Genomic DNA, 16,507 nt, shown 5'->3' with positions numbered 1-16,507 from the left:
CACTGCTGCCCTGTTCTCTCTCTCCAAGCCTCTCCACTGCTAGCCTGTTCTCTCACTCTCCAAGCCTCTCCACTGCTAGCCTGTTCTCTCACTCTCCTAGCCTCTCCACTGCTAGCCTGTTCTCTCACCCTCTCCTAGCCTCTCCACTGCTAGCCTGTTCTCTCACCCTCTCCTAGCCTCTCCACTGCTAGCCTGTTCTCTCTCACTCTCCTAGCCTCTCCACTGCTCGCCTGTTCTCTCTCTCTCTCCTAGCCTCTCCACTGCTAGCCTGTTCTCTCTCACGCTCCTAGCCTCTCCACTGCTAGCCTGTGCTCTCACCCTCCTGGCCTCTCCACTGCTAGCCTGTTCTCTCACGCTCCTAGCCTCTCCACTGCTAGCCTATTCTCTCTCTCCTAGCCTCTCTACTGCTAGCCTGTTCTCTCACGCTCCTAGCCACTCCACTGCTAGCCTATTCTCTCACCCTCCTTAGCCTCTCCACTGCTAGCCTGTTCTCTCTCACTCTCCTAGCCTCTCCACTGCTAGCCTGTTCTCTCACACTCCTTAGCCTCTCCACTGCTAGCCTATTCTCTCTCTCACTCTCCTAGCCTCTCCACTGCTAGCCTGTTCTCTCTCACGCTCCTAGCCTCTCTACTGCTAGCCTGTTCTCTCACTCTCCTTAGCCTCTCCACTGCTAGCCTGTTCTCTCACGCTCCTAGCCTCTCCACTGCTAGCCTGTTCTCTCTCATGCTCCTAGCCTCTCCACTGCTGCCCTGTTCTCTCTCTCCAAGCCTCTCCACTGCTAGCCTGTTCTCTCACTCTCCTAGCCTCTCCACTGCTAGCCTGTTCTCTCACCCTCTCCTAGCCTCTCCACTGCTAGCCTGTTCTCTCACCCTCTCCTAGCCTCTCCACTGCTAGCCTGTTCTCTCTCCCTCTCCTAGCCTCTCCACTGCTCGCCTGCTCTCTCTCTCTCCTAGCCTCTCCACTGCTAGCCTGTTCTCTCTCACGCTCCTAGCCTCTCCACTGCTAGCCTGTTCTCTCACCCTCCTGGCCTCTCCACTGCTAGCCTGTTCTCTCACGCTCCTAGCCTCTCCACTGCTAGCCTGTTCTCTCACCCTCCTAGCCCTCTCCACTGCTAGCCTCTTCTCTCACTCTCCTAGCCTCTTCACTGCTAGCCTGTTCTCTCACCCTCCTAGCCTCTCCACTGCTAGCCTGTTCTCTCACCTTCCTAGCCTCTCCACTGCTAGCCTGTTCTCTCTCACGCTCCTAGCCTCTCTACTGCTAGCCTGTTCTCTCACGCTCCTAGCCTCTTCACTGCTAGCCTGTTCTCTCACTCTCCTAGCCTCTCCACTGCTAGCCTGTTCTCTCTCTCACTCTCCTAGCCTCTCCACTGCTAGCCTGTTCTCTCTCACGGTCCTAGCCTCTCCACTGCTGCCCTGTTCTCTCTCTCCAAGCCTCTCCACTGCTAGCCTGTTCTCTCACTCTCCTAGCCTCTCCACTGCTAGCCTGTTCTCTCACCCTCTCCTAGCCTCTCCACTGCTAGCCTGTTCTCTCACCCTCTCCTAGCCTCTCCACTGCTAGCCTGTTCTCTCTCACTCTCCTAGCCTCTCCACTGCTCGCCTGTTCTCTCTCTCTCTCCTAGCCTCTCCACTGCTAGCCTGTTCTCTCTCACGCTCCTAGCCTCTCCACTGCTAGCCTGTGCTCTCACCCTCCTGGCCTCTCCACTGCTAGCCTGTTCTCTCACGCTCCTAGCCTCTCCACTGCTAGCCTATTCTCTCTCTCCTAGCCTCTCTACTGCTAGCCTGTTCTCTCACGCTCCTAGCCACTCCACTGCTAGCCTATTCTCTCACCCTCCTTAGCCTCTCCACTGCTAGCCTGTTCTCTCTCACTCTCCTAGCCTCTCCACTGCTAGCCTGTTCTCTCACACTCCTTAGCCTCTCCACTGCTAGCCTGTTCTCTCTCTCACTCTCCTAGCCTCTCCACTGCTAGCCTGTTCTCTCTCACGCTCCTAGCCTCTCTACTGCTAGCCTGTTCTCTCACTCTCCTTAGCCTCTCCACTGCTAGCCTGTTCTCTCACGCTCCTAGCCTCTCCACTGCTAGCCTGTTCTCTCTCATGCTCCTAGCCTCTCCACTGCTGCCCTGTTCTCTCTCTCCAAGCCTCTCCACTGCTAGCCTGTTCTCTCACTCTCCTAGCCTCTCCACTGCTAGCCTGTTCTCTCACCCTCTCCTAGCCTCTCCACTGCTAGCCTGTTCTCTCACCCTCTCCTAGCCTCTCCACTGCTAGCCTGTTCTCTCTCCCTCTCCTAGCCTCTCCACTGCTCGCCTGCTCTCTCTCTCTCTCCTAGCCTCTCCACTGCTAGCCTGTTCTCTCTCACGCTCCTAGCCTCTCCACTGCTAGCCTGTTCTCTCACCCTCCTGGCCTCTCCACTGCTAGCCTGTTCTCTCACGCTCCTAGCCTCTCCACTGCTAGCCTGTTCTCTCACCCTCCTAGCCTCTCCACTGCTAGCCTGTTCTCTCACTCTCCTAGCCTCTCCACTGCTAGCCTGTTCTCTCACCCTCCTAGCCTCTCCACTGCTAGCCTGTTCTCTCACCTTCCTAGCCTCTCCACTGCTAGCCTGTTCTCTCTCATGCTCCTAGCCTCTCTACTGCTAGCCTGTTCTCTCACGCTCCTAGCCTCTTCACTGCTAGCCTGTTCTCTCACTCTCCTAGCCTCTCCACTGCTAGCCTGTTCTCTCACTCTCCTAGCCTCTCCACTGCTAGCCTGTTCTCTCACTCTCCTAGCCTCTCCACTGCTAGCCTGTTCTCTCACTCTCCTAGCCTCTCCACTGCTAGCCTGTTCTCTCTCTCCTAGCCTCTCCACTGCTAGCCTGTTCTCTCTCACTCTCCTAGCCTCTCCACTGCTAGCCTGTTATCTCTCACTCTCCTAGCCTCTCCACTGCTAGCCTGTTCTCTCACGCTCCTAGCCTCTCTACTGCTAGCCTGTTCTCTCACTCTCATAGCCTCTCCACGGCTAGCCTGTTCTCTCTCACCCTCCTAGCCTCTCTACTGCTAGCCTGTTCTCTCTCACGCTCCTAGCCTCTCCACTGCTAGCCTGTGCTCTCACCCTCCTGGCCTCTCCACTGCTAGCCTGTTCTCTCACGCTCCTAGCCTCTCCACTGCTAGCCTATTCTCTCTCTCCTAGCCTCTCTACTGCTAGCCTGTTCTCTCACGCTCCTAGCCACTCCACTGCTAGCCTATTCTCTCACCCTCCTTAGCCTCTCCACTGCTAGCCTGTTCTCTCTCACTCTCCTAGCCTCTCCACTGCTAGCCTGTTCTCTCACACTCCTTAGCCTCTCCACTGCTAGCCTGTTCTCTCTCTCACACTCCTTAGTCTCTCCACTGCTAGCCTGTTCTCTCTCTCACTCTCCTAGCCTCTCCACTGCTAGCCTGTTCTCTCTCACGCTCCTAGCCTCTCTACTGCTAGCCTGTTCTCTCACTCTCCTTAGCCTCTCCACTGCTAGCCTGTTCTCTCACTCTCCTAGCCTCTCCACTGCTAGCCTGTTCTCTCACTCTCCTAGCCTCTCCACTGCTAGCCTGTTCTCTCACTCTCCTAGCCTCTCCACTGCTAGCCTGTTCTCTCTCACTCTCCTAGCCTCTCCACTGCTAGCCTGTTATCTCTCACTCTCCTAGCCTCTCCACTGCTAGCCTGTTCTCTCACGCTCCTAGCCTCTCTACTGCTAGCCTGTTCTCTCTCTCATAGCCTCTCCACGGCTAGCCTGTTCTCTCTCACCCTCCTAGCCTCTCTACTGCTAGCCTGTTCTCTCACACTCCTAGCCTCTCCACTGCTACCCTGTTCTCTCACGCTCCTAGCCTCTCCACTGCTAGCCATACAATGTGTGTGTGTACACTGTGTGTGTTTACACTGTGTCTGTGTGTACACACACAGACACAACCTCTACCGTCAGCAGTGGATGGGTGTAGCGAGGTGCAATGCCGCCCCCCCCCCCCCCCCCCCCACTATCTCTGTGATTAAAACACACAAACACCACTAGCCTATAATAATAAAGTGACCAAAAAGGACAAAGAGTACGTTTGACCTGTCAACTGATATAAATTCCACATTTATATGGCGTAGCCCAGTCTCTCCATTGGATGACTCCTTTTAACCTCACACAGAGTAGTACTGAATTTATTGAGCTCTGATGCCCAAACTGTATTTTGAAATTGCAACCTTTAAAACTGCGAGACAAACGTTTTAACCACATCACTTTCCAGCCAGAAATCTCTGCCCAAGTTGGAGCACTCTACCAATGAATCCAGTCATCTGAAATTAACGTTATTGTAACATGCATTCGGAATTCCTTTGGTCGCCCAAATGAGCCTCCGCACCTTGGCATGGATAGCGAGTCCTGCACTCACGTCAGAAGCAATAACGTCCAGCTATTTTATTTCAGCATGGCAGATTTTAAGCCATGTTGACTTGGAATAAACCTCCCCAGGTACTTGGTCCGATTGAAACTGTAAAAATAAAATTGTACCCTTAGGGGTTAGCCTGAATTGAACCCATGAGATCGGATCCAAGCGTAATGCATCAAAGCAGCACTCCCATCTCACTGGGTTTGTACAAAATATCTGTGCTATACACCATACTACTTTACAGTAATATACTACTATACTTTAGCTGGAATGTAGCATGTTTATGGTAGAGTGGATTATTTGTAAATTTTGATTGAAAATCCGAAGTGTCTTCAGTTATAAGACTCCGTCATTCTTCAAGCTGCATACCAATGTTGAACAAACATTTACATTTTTTATATTGCTAAAGGACATTTGCAGATGATACATTATTAATGTTTGAGACAGAGGGACATGCCAATGCACGTGAATGTTTTTTCAATAAAACATATCAAAACTATACAGTTGCAATGATATTAAAATTTAATCCAAGCAACATTACCATTTTCCCTGCTCCTTCAGTTTGTGCTCAATACTTTAACGTGTACAGGGCCATGGCGGTGTGGGGGCCGACGTCCACCCCACCGCCCTCGCTAGGCAGGTGGGGCGCGACGTCCGCCCCTTCCGCCGCCTCCTCCACCGCGTCGGTCGGCTCCCGCCGGGCCCCCGCCGACCGAGCGATCGGGGCCCCCCGCGCTAGCGCCCTCTCCGAGGGACAGACTCGTGCTGCTGGCTCACGGCCGCACGGAGTAAACCCACGCACCCCCGCGCGCACCGCGGCTATCGCTAACGCAGCGGACAGCGGCACGCTGGCGCCTACACCGGCGAGCGATTACCTCCACGAGCATCGGCGCGCACCGCAGCCGTCGTTAACACGGGGCCCGAACGGTCTCGCACCTGCGGGCGATTATCTCAACGCGCGTCCGTGCACGCCGCGCGCCCACTACGGCTGACGCAGCACGCGGCGGCCCACTCGGGTCCACGCCGACGAGCGATGATCTCAACGCGCGAGCTCCGGCCGCGGCTCCGCCCTCGCTCTCGCCGCGCATCCGCCCACGCAGCCGCTCCGCACGGGAATCACACGCGCACCACACCGATGCTCTCTGCTAACTTTTATTCGTGGCGCAAACCCCGCACCGCCCGGAGGGAATATTCTACGAGCGGAGCCTAGGCCTACCGCTACCCAAGTCCGCAAATGCTCGCAGGCCCCATCACGTACCTCGCGGCCGTGCTCACGGCGTCTCGCGGACGCCGTGAGAGTCGGAGGGACGAAGACGAAAGGGAACTTTGCCTATCGCCGCCTCGTAGCGGCGCTCGCCGGCGTCGCACGGATGCCGCGAGCGGCTCGAGAAGGCGGGGAGCGTCGCGCGCGACTCGTCGCCGCCGACCCGTCGAACCTTCGCGCGCCCAAACAATTTGAAGCCAACTCAGGGGCGCCGCAATGTGACTCGCTCTGCGAGGGTCGGCCATTCTCCTGGCACCGGGAAACCGCGGGACTTTCATCCCAGAGACCCTTCGGATGAAAACCCGTCGTGACGGGCAAACCCCCGCCAGGACGCTACGTGTGCGCGCTGCAGGTGCGTGCTCGGTGTGGGGGGCCACGGGGGAGTCGAGGCGCCGGCAGAGTTGCTCCGAGACCGTGGCACCACAACGGATCGGGAATTGCGTTGAAATCCGGCTCACGCAAAAGCACAAAAGGGGCGACCCAACGGGACCTGAAATCAAATCGATTCGCCGAGTCGACAAATGTGCACATTGCCCCGGGGATGGCAACTGACAGTCGAGTATGGAAAATCGTGATGTGAACAGATTCTGTTTATGTGCGACACAACTTCACGCCACATGGTCCCACGGGGAAAGACGGTGGCATAAGTAAATACAAAAACGAACCAGTAAACCATTGGTGATTGAATTTAGATTTAAAGCTTTCGTGACTGCAGGGATTCATATTCTTGGTTCTTTCGGTAAAGTCACATATAAGGAAAACAATAAAATAATAAAAATATAAAACAATAAAATTCTCACGACGTTTCGACTGCAACACAAGCAACCATCATCAGGTGTGAAAACCACAGCAAGAAAATTTGAAAAAAAATTGGTAATGGATCAAAGCTATGAAGGTGATGATCCAGGAAAATTATATTATGATGCTGTGGGAAAAGGTAATAAGTTACTCTAAAGTGCCTGGCCATGGAAACGTTGGTAATGATTAGAAAAAAGTCTTAAATATGTTGACGTGTAAATCAGCAAATCAAATTAAATCCACAGAGGAGGGAAAGAAGGATCCCAAGCATGCGACACTCAGAACCAAAAGTGGCAGAGACTCGGCCGAGAGAGTGGAGAGAGAGGAAGAGACTTTTCAGGACTTTATTTCCACTAAAAAATGTACAAAAAAACATTACAGGAAAAAAACACCTAAATTGAAAATCAATAAAACATCAAACTCTTAACAGCGGTATGTGCATGAAATACAAATGGCACCGGGATAGAAGCTGTGGAAACGAGGCGGTGCACGGACATCTCCGTGTGCAGCAAAGTTGTTCAAGGGTTTTTCAATTTTATAAAGAATCAAATGTTTTGACATCAGAATGCGATGTGAACAATATATATTTTTCTCCCGTACAAAACGAAATGTCAAACACCTGAATTCGTTTTTTCTTCAAGGATTCTGTTGTCGTAGTTATGTATGCAGTCTGCAAGTTTTTTTAATGTGGGCACGTGCAAATATTGTCTGGGTACATTAAAATATATCTTTGAAAATGTGTCCTAGACACTATATTTGAAAGTTAATAAAAGTAGAATTGAAACATTAGCACAATGTAGATTTGTATATTGTAGGGTAGAAATATATTTATCATAGCGATGATCTAACATTGGTTTAATACAATTTATATTTTTACTTAGAATACTTTAGCCATGCAATAGACTAAATATAATGCTTGTGTTTTAAAAGAACAAAAATATATTTACCAGGATTAAAGTTGCGCGAAAGATTTTATAAAATCTGAGGCTTGGAGAATTGCATGCTGGGAATTAAATTGAGACAGAAAGGGGTTAATGCATGCCTTGCAGAGCAGGCGCACGTTACAGAGATTATTGACAAAACAGAATGCGATGTGAACAAAATATATTTTTCTCCGCTACATTTTCAAAACGAAATGGCGTCGACATGTCAAACACCTGAATTAGTTTTTTCTTCAAGGATTCTGTTGTCGGTTTTCATTAAAGTGTAATGACAGGGTGACACCTGCTGACATCACAGGGTGACACCTGCTGACATCACAGGGTGACACCTGCTGACATCACAGGGTGACACCTGCTGACATCACAGGGTGACACCTGCTGACATCACAGGGTGACACCTGCTGACATCACAGGGTGACACCTGCTGACATGACAGGGTGACACCTGCTGACATGACAGGGTGACACCTGCTGACATCACAGGGTGACACCTGCTGACATCACAGGGTGACACCTGCTGGCCTGGCAAGGGCTTAACAGGTACGGCCACAGAGGTAACAACCAATCAGGGAAGGAGGCGCATCTGGGGCAAAGGCAACAGGTGGGGCTAGCCGAGTTACTCCGGTAACCTGCTCGAAAGGTTCCACGAGAGGGCGTGGCCGGAGGCGGGGCCTAGCCACGCCTCTGGCCACGCCCTCTCGTGTAACCTGCTCCGAGGTTCCACGAGAGGGCGTGGCCGGAGGCGGGGGATTTGCATTGTTGAGGATGTTGTAGGCAAGCTGACACGCCACTTCCCGTGCTCCCTCCTCGCTGGAGCTCAGAAATTCGGGGAAGATGCCGGCGCCTCCTCCCACCCCAGGAATCGACATCTTATAGAGGAGGCCCACGGGTATCCCGGGCTCCGAGTAAGCGTGCAGCTCGAAGATTGGGTAGCTGACGCCGGCGGTCTGGCACAGCATCCGCAGCCGCACCTCCCACGACAGCATGGCCGCCTCCGGCAGTGCCTCGAGAGCAATGGGCATGGGCCGCAGGTGGAGAGGTACCCACCACAGCTGCATGCGTGCCCCCCAGCCCCCAAATTGGCTTTGTGCGGCTTTGCCGGTGCCCGTGCACTCCGGCTGCAGCAGGTCTGGCACGGCCGCCTCCATCTCCACCGCCGCGGCCGCAGCCACCCGCTCCGAGATGGCCCAGTCCACCTTGATGGTCCGGCCCCATAGCTGCAAGGTGATTCGAAGGAGCTTCTTCCTGGCCATGGCGGCCGCGCGATGGCTCCCGTACTCGATGAACGCGTAGCCTCGGTTGAGAGTTTTGTCCCAGCGACAGACGCTCATCTTGACGTCCACCACGCCCTCCGTGGCACCGCTCATCGCCATCATCACCTCCGCTCGCTTCTTGTCCTCTGGCAGCCCCCCAATGAAGAGGCGGCGATTGTCCACGCTAAAGTGGACTCCAATGCGGTGTCCGGGACGGATCTCTAATTTGTTGAGTTTCTTGACGGCATCCGTGGCTTCGACGAGCGTCGCGTAGGTAGCGAACGCATAGCCGCGGTTCTCTCCGCTAATCTCCATCATGAGGCGGAGCTGGTAGAGCTTCCCCACCGTCTCCAGCACGGGCACCAGCTCATCCTCGTAGAGGTCGCGCGGGATCCTCCCCAGAAACACCTCGTAGCCACGGGCGGGAGGGGGCCCCTGCCAGTCGGGCGGTGGTCCGATCTTCCTCTGTCCGTTCTCCTGGACGATGTTGTACCCCGTGCGCAACATGCGGTCCAGCAGGACCTTCATACAGGCCATGCCGAGCGCCGATGGTTTGGCTACTACGGTGGTGCCGGGGCGGCGCCTTGGGGCCCGGTGGAGCCCTTGACACTCCGCGCAGTCGCCTCGTGCCGACAAAGCCACGGGGGGAATCAGCTCCTGAAGAGCCAAATCCCCGGCAGGAACTCGCTCGGCCCAAACCTACAGGCCAGAAGTGGAGAGAGGAAGAGAGAGAGAGTGGAGACGGATGGAGAAAGAGAGCCGCGTTTGTTCGGTCCATGGGCCTAAATGTGACGTTAGCGTAGCCTGTGCAGTATGCATACAGCGCTTTTGTCAATCCACTGCTGGATGAAGCCCTCCCGCACATTGCGCAGAGGAAACAAGAAACACAAACTCACACGGTTCCCGGCATGCGTTTGTTTGTCCTCGGAAATGTTCACCGAACGATGATTTTGCGTTTCGAGCGGCGCTCACGAGGCGGCGTTTGACTTCGCGCGGTGAACTTCGCCCGTGATGACGTCACTGGGCACGACAGGAGAGGTCGGCGCTGACTTTTAGCGCCGGTTTTTTTCTCCCCATCCAATAGTCCATGAGACGCTTCAAAATGAGACCGTTTTGCCGGTATCAAAGTATGACAATATAAGAAGAGATTTGATCCTTTTTTGGCAATAAAACGGGTGTTTAGATGTTCAAACACCAAACAGAAACCTTCTTCAATGAATCTTAAGATCTGTTTTATTGCCAGAAAGGATACAACCTATTCTTATTTTTTCATAGCCCATGAGATGTCTCCTTTGTCGGTACCATGTGAGGTGGCCTACATTGAGCAGTTTCAATTTCTCTATGTGGCCAGTGATAAACAAATGCAATGAGTGAGACTATCAAGTAATTTACTTTCATTTTCCATCCAAATAAATGGGTACGACTGAAGTTTTGCTACCTTAGGTGGTACCGAGTTCTGCTCTGGACCATGAGTGGGCCGTTTAATCAATTTTGGCCAGTTTTCAACATTGTTAGGTCCCTAATAGCAACGTGAGCTGTTGTACTACAATTGTGTTCATATTGGATCATCTTTACAACAGAGCAGACATGCAGACAGAGCTAATGCTTAATGCTTTCAAACCCTCATTGTTGAAATGTGAGTTTACTTGCAAATGGAATCACAGTCCCAAATCATGACCGCAGAATGGTTGGAGCGAGTTGTTGGGGAGGGTGGTGGGTCGGGGGTTGAATTGCCATCATCAAAGCAGCACACGCCCCACCTTATGAACCACACAGAGTAATCACGTGAGACAGACGTTGTATAGAAATGAGTATTGTTGTTGTAGCGTTCACCAAAACGATCCAGGATATCTTCTTTGGTTCTTTCGGTAAAGTCACGTAGAATGAGAATAAAATAATAAATTGATAAAATAAAATAACACAAAAAATCCTCACGACGTTTCGGCCACAACACAAGCGGCCTTCATCAGGTGAAGGGACGAGACTGTCTGGAGGACAGCGCTGGAGCGAACAAAGCCAAGCTCAGATCGCGACCTTTAAGCTGTGTGAGAAGAAACAAAGCGCCTTGACAAAGGAATTAGCTTGGAATTTAGCATTGAAACGGCTGAGTGATTAGCTTGTGACTGGTCACAGAAATGGCTATGTTAAAGTCAGCATACACATTCACAGAGGCATCTATTACAAATCAAACAGGAGAATTTAGCATTGAAATAACTAGGAGAATTTAGCATTGAAATAGCTGAGTGATTAGCTTGTGACTGGTCACAGAAATGGCTATCTTGAAGTCAAAGCCTACACATCTGAGCTATTCACAGTAACTGGGTATACACTACACTATATAATGAATACTATATAGTGAACCAATAAAAAACTAAAATATAAATTACCTCAATGTTATCAATAAAGTCTATATATTCTCCAATCAGCTAAGCTACCAACAATAAGTCGTTATATATCACAATTCTATATGGCGAAAAAATGGGTGGATTCTTACCCTCAACTTTAGCACGTACACCAGGCTCTCAGCCTCTCAGGGCTAATGGTTACTCCGACTACACAATCCGCAAAGCCATCACTCCAGTCATGAAGGATCCTCTTGTGGATCCACTCAAAACCATCACCTTATCCTACATTGCAGGGGTCACTAAAAAGATCTCCAAAATCCTGAATAAATACAAGATCCAGGTCCGATGCAACACAGTACATAAAATACGTGATCTGATTCCATCTGTAAAAGATGCTGTTCCAGACATACAGTACCTGGGCGTTTACAAACTAAAGTGCCTCTGTGGTAGTAGCTACATTGGAGAAACCAAACGACATATCTCGGACCGCATCCGCGAACATAAAGCAGACTTGAAACACGGTAGAACGAACTCCTCTGCCGTGGCAGATCACTGTTATAATTCAGTGGGCTCACATGACATTGACTTCTCCAAGACGGAGGTTCTTTGCAAACCAACCGGCTACCATGAGAGATTTGTTCATGAGGCCATTCACATATACAAGCACAGAGACAATTTCAACCGAGAAGATAGATTCTGGCTTAGTAACCATTGGAAAGATGTTTCAAACCATTTCCGTTCTTAATTTTGGTACCGCCAAAGGTGGTCTAATGATGTAGATGACTTCCCCACGCTCAGATTTTAATCTGGCTGAAAGAAAAAAATCATCCAATCCAAATCGATGTTATATCTGCCGAGTTTCCAAATCCAGAGGAAGACCCAAAATCTGTTTGCAGTAGTGACCGCAAATATGATTCATGGACCATGCGGAAACCTTAATGTCAATGCAGCAGCATGTATGAAGGACATAGAGAGCAGCAAGAAATATCCGAGACAATTTATTAAAGACACACAAACTGGAGATGATGGATATCTTCGCTATAGAAGGTGAGCTCCAGCAGACGGTGGATACACAGCAAGACTGAAGATTAGAGGCAACACGGAAATCGAAATGGACAACAGGTGGGTTGTTCCGTATTCTCCGCTTCTTTCTAAAATGTTTCAGGCGTAGATGTGTTGACCACGCTCCACCTCCTCCAGTCAGTGTGTGTATCATGGTGTGTCAGTGTGTGTGTCAGTGTGTGTCCGGCAAAACAACCCCCTACCTCCTCGCGGTGCCGGACGGGCAACTCTGTCGTGGACAGTGCTGTGGGGGGAGATCCAATTTTGATTGGCTCCTCCCCTCATGGCATATGTGTCCACCACAGGGGCTAAACGGGGGCTCTGGACGGGTGCGAGGGGCTGGTAACCCCTCCACCTTCAATTAATTACCACGAAACCACGAATTAAACTGAAATATGTAACTAATAAGCTTGTGCCAGAGGCCCCGGGGGGCCAGGCGTCTATGACGTCTCCTGGCCAAACCCCAATTGGCGGAGCCAGGAGATTGAATACCTACCCTCGGGGCTACTCCAGAAACAACGAAAAGCCACTACAGGTGGCCACGTGGAATGTTCGAACGCTCACTGCAGAGGAGAGGCTGCCACTCCTCTGTCGGGAGCTGGACCGGTACCGCCTGGATCTATGCGGCATTCAGGAGGTCCGGTGGACCGGCTCTGGCTCCTGCCACCATGAGGGGTGGACAGTCCTCTACTCGGGGCAGCAGACTGCCAAACAACAGGGTGTGGGTCTTCTTTTGAACAAAAGAATGAAGGGGGCGTGGGAGCGTGGCGGTGAGGTGTGGGAAGCTGTAAGCCCCAGGCTACTTTGGGCTCGCCTTCCCATCAACCGGAGGCGAGGAATGGTGGTCGTGGTTACTTATGCCCCCACCGAAGATGAACATCCGTGGAGGGATGCAGGCAAAGCCGATGAGTCAGATGCCTTCTATGACCTCCTGTCACAGGTGCTGGCTAAAGTGGCCCCTCGGGATAGAGTGGCCCCTCGGATAGGTCATGTAACCCGCATGCCCAGCCACCGCATGCCGAAACAGCTTTTGTTCGGCCGGATTGAGGGGGCTAAGCGGGTGCGGCACGGGCTAGAGAAGAGATGGAGTGATGTGGTACAGGAGGACGTGGAGCTGAGTGGACTTGCCGATGACTGGTACCAGCGGTGTCAAGATCGGCCTCTGTGGAGGAGGCTCATGAAGGACGCTACTGGGCAGTTGGAGGCAGTCGCCCTCCAACAACAATGGAGGGCAGAGGAGCGACGCTCACAACAACGAGCGGAGCGCCGGGTGGCTAAAGCACAGCAGGTTGCCACAGTAGGGGGCACAGGTGGTGCATCAGCCAGTCATCTCAGTCAGTCGACCCGTGGCACCTGAGTCTGCCCCGTGACCTCCTGCCAGCGGGCGTTCGACACTTCACGTGGCCTCAGGGTGCACATAGCCTGGCACAAGCGTCGTGGTGATGTCACCGCCACTTAGTGGCGAATGGTGGTTGTTGTTGTTTTGTGGTTTGTGTTGGTGTGTGTGTGTTGGTGTGTGTGTTGGTGTGTGTTGGTGTGTGTGGGGGTGTGTGTGGGTGCAAGTGTGGTAGTGTGTGTGTGTTGGTGTGTGTGCATGTATGTGTGGGTGCGAGTGTGGTGTGAGTGTGTGTGGGTGTGTGTTGGTGTGTGTGTGACCCTCCTCCACCCGTGTGTGTGTGTGTGTGCGTGCGAGCGTGCACCCAGGAGCTCCCACTCGCTATTCGGGGTGCTCAACTACACGAGGACGCATGGAGGAGCGCGCCGGCTCAGAGCCAACATCCACGAGCCGCTGGTGGACGAAGAGACGCTCAGAGGCCGTCTCGACTGTGTGGATGAGCTGATGCAGGAAGACAACTTCTATAGAGTGCAGGCCGGTGGGTGGGTGGGTTGGTGGGTGGGTGGCTGAGTGGGTGGGTGGGTATGTGGGTGGGTGAGTGGGTGAGTGAGTGGGTGGGTGGGTGAGTGGGTGAGTGAGTGGTTGGGTGGGTGGGTGAGTGGGTATGTGGGTGATGGGGCAGTTGTGGAGAGAGTGGAGAGTTTCCCATACCTGGGCAATGTGCTCATGACCGGCTCCGGTTTAACAGCAGAGGTCTCACTCCGAATCAGTCGAGCGGCATTATCTTTTAATCGGTTGCGTAACGCTGTGTGGAAGTTACCTGGTCTGTCGCTCCGCACGAAGCTTCGGGTCTTCCCTCCCTTCTCTACGCTTGTGAAACGTGTACCCCCCTAATGGAACATCTTCGCCGGTTAGAAATATTTAGGCTGGCCTGCCTACGATCAATCCTGGGTTTAACCAGGCTGGATTGTGTAAGGAGCTCACAAATCCTCGAAAAATTTGGACAAAGTCCCATCGGTGAGCTCCTCCGGCAGGCAAGACTGCGTTGGCTGGGCCATGTAGCCCGCATGCCCAATCACCACATGCCCAAATAGATTTTGTTCGGCCGGATTGAGGGGGCTAAACGGGCGCGGCACAGGCTAGAGAAGAGATGGAGTGATGTGGTACAGGAGGACGTGGAGCTGAGTGGACTTGCCGATGACTGGTACCAGCGGTGTCAAGATCGGCCTCTGTGGAGGAGGCTCGTGAAGGACGCTACTGGGCAGTTGGAGGCAGTCGCCCTCCAACAACAACGGAGGGCGGAGGAGCGACGCTCACAACGACGAGCGGAGCGCCGGCTGGCTAAAGCACAGCAAGTTGGCACAGTAGGGGGCACAGGTGGTGCATCAGCCAGTCATCTCAGTCATCTTAGTCAGTCGACCCGTGGCACCTGGGTCTGCCCCGTGACCACCTGCCGGTGGGCGTTCGACACTTCATGTGGCCTCAAGGTGCACATGGCCTGGCACAAGCGTCGTGGTGACGTCACCGCCACTTAGTGGCGAATGGCGGTTGTTGTTGTTGTGTATGTCTGTGTGTGTGTGTCTGTGTGTATATGTGTGATGTCTGTGTGTATGTGTGTGCAGCTATCAGTCAGTTTCTGGATGTAGACCACCTGCTCTCAATGCTGATTCAAATCCCTAAGACAGAGACGGTGAGATGATCACTTTAATCATCATCAGCATCACCTCGCTCAGCACCACACAGTACCCCTTCATCACGTTAAACAGGGGTGGGGAACGTCCGGTCTCTGGCCCTGCCAAGGCAACCGCAGGCAGGACTCGAAATTCAATAAATCTAGGTAGAGCAAACCTGGAAGAGCAGTTGCGAGTAGCAACAACATCGTCAATACCGGCTAACATCACCAAACGCTTCGCCAAAGAGAAGCAGTTCCAGCCCATCGCATTAGGGGCGAGTTAATTAAACGTTTGACCGGATATAACGGGCTAATTTTTAAGTTGATCAATTTTGTATGGCCCGCGAATGATGTTGTAAATATCCAAATGGCCCTTGGTAGAAAAAAGGTTCCCCACCCGTGATGTAGAGAGAGAGGCTATTTAGTGATCTATTTATTTGTCTATATTTATCTCTACATGTATCTATCTATATTCGGTAAAGTCACGTAGAAGGGAAATAATATAAATATAAAACAATACAATTTTCTTGCTGTGGTTTTCACACCTTGATGATGATTACTTGTGTTGCAGTCGAAACTTCGTGATAATTTTATTGTTTTATATTTTTATTATTTTATAGTTTCCCTTTCTACGTGGTGACTTTACCGAAAGAACCAAGAATATGAATCCCTGCGGTCACGAAAGCTTTAAATCAAAATGTATCTATCTATGTATCTGTCTATCCATCCACCCTGTTCCAGTTGAGAACTGCTGAGTCTAAGATCAACTACGCCATCCACCTCAAGCATATCCTGGAGTTGGTGTCTCCACTGCAGGTTACATCGCCTGCCCAAGATCACTGTCATCACTAATTATTGTTAATCACTACCATCACTAATTATCATTAATCACTGTCATCACTAATTATTGTTCATCGCTATGATCACTAATTATCATTAATCACTGTCATCACTAATTATTGTTAATCACTACCATCACTAATTATCATTAATCACTATCGTCACTAATTATTGTTAATCACTATCATCACTAATTATTATTGATCACTGTCATCACTAATTATTGTTAATCACTATCATCACTAATTATTGTTAATCACTATCATCACTACTTATTGTTAATCACTATCATCACTAATTATTGTTAATCACTGTCATCACTAATTATTATTGATCACTGTCATCACTAATTATTGTTAATCACTGTCATCACTAATTATTATTGATCACTATCATCACTAATTATTGTTAATCACTGTCATCACTAATTATTATTGATCACTATCATCACTAATTATTGTTAATCACCATCATCACTAATTATTGTTAATCACCATCATCACTAATTATTGTTAATCACTGTCATCACTAATTATTGTTAATCACTATCATCACTAATTATTGTTAATCACTATCATCACTAATTATCGTTAATCACTGTCATCACTAATTATTGTTAATCACTA

The 16,507-nt window shown here is 51.1% G+C and overlaps 1 protein-coding gene across 1 annotated transcript in view; it reads left to right on the top strand.

Moving 5' to 3' along the window:
• Positions 1 to 16,507, top strand: part of LOC142908843 (mutS protein homolog 4-like) — a 103,678-nt gene that overhangs the window by 70,555 nt on the left and 16,616 nt on the right. Inside the window, exons 2-4 of the mRNA XM_076059484.1 lie at positions 13,727 to 13,907; positions 14,992 to 15,059; positions 15,783 to 15,857. Of these exons, the coding sequence (XP_075915599.1) occupies positions 13,874 to 13,907; positions 14,992 to 15,059; positions 15,783 to 15,857 (177 nt within the window). The 5' untranslated portion in view covers positions 13,727 to 13,873. The remainder of the gene's footprint in view (positions 1 to 13,726; positions 13,908 to 14,991; positions 15,060 to 15,782; positions 15,858 to 16,507) is intronic.

This window comes from Petromyzon marinus, unplaced genomic scaffold, assembly GCF_048934315.1.
Source record: "Petromyzon marinus isolate PM22_M1 ecotype Great Lakes invasive population unplaced genomic scaffold, UKy_Petmar_22M1.pri1.0 PM_G_Scaffold_104, whole genome shotgun sequence".
Lineage (NCBI taxonomy): Eukaryota > Metazoa > Chordata > Hyperoartia > Petromyzontiformes > Petromyzontidae > Petromyzon > Petromyzon marinus.
This window is presented reverse-complemented; position numbering and strand designations above follow the sequence as displayed.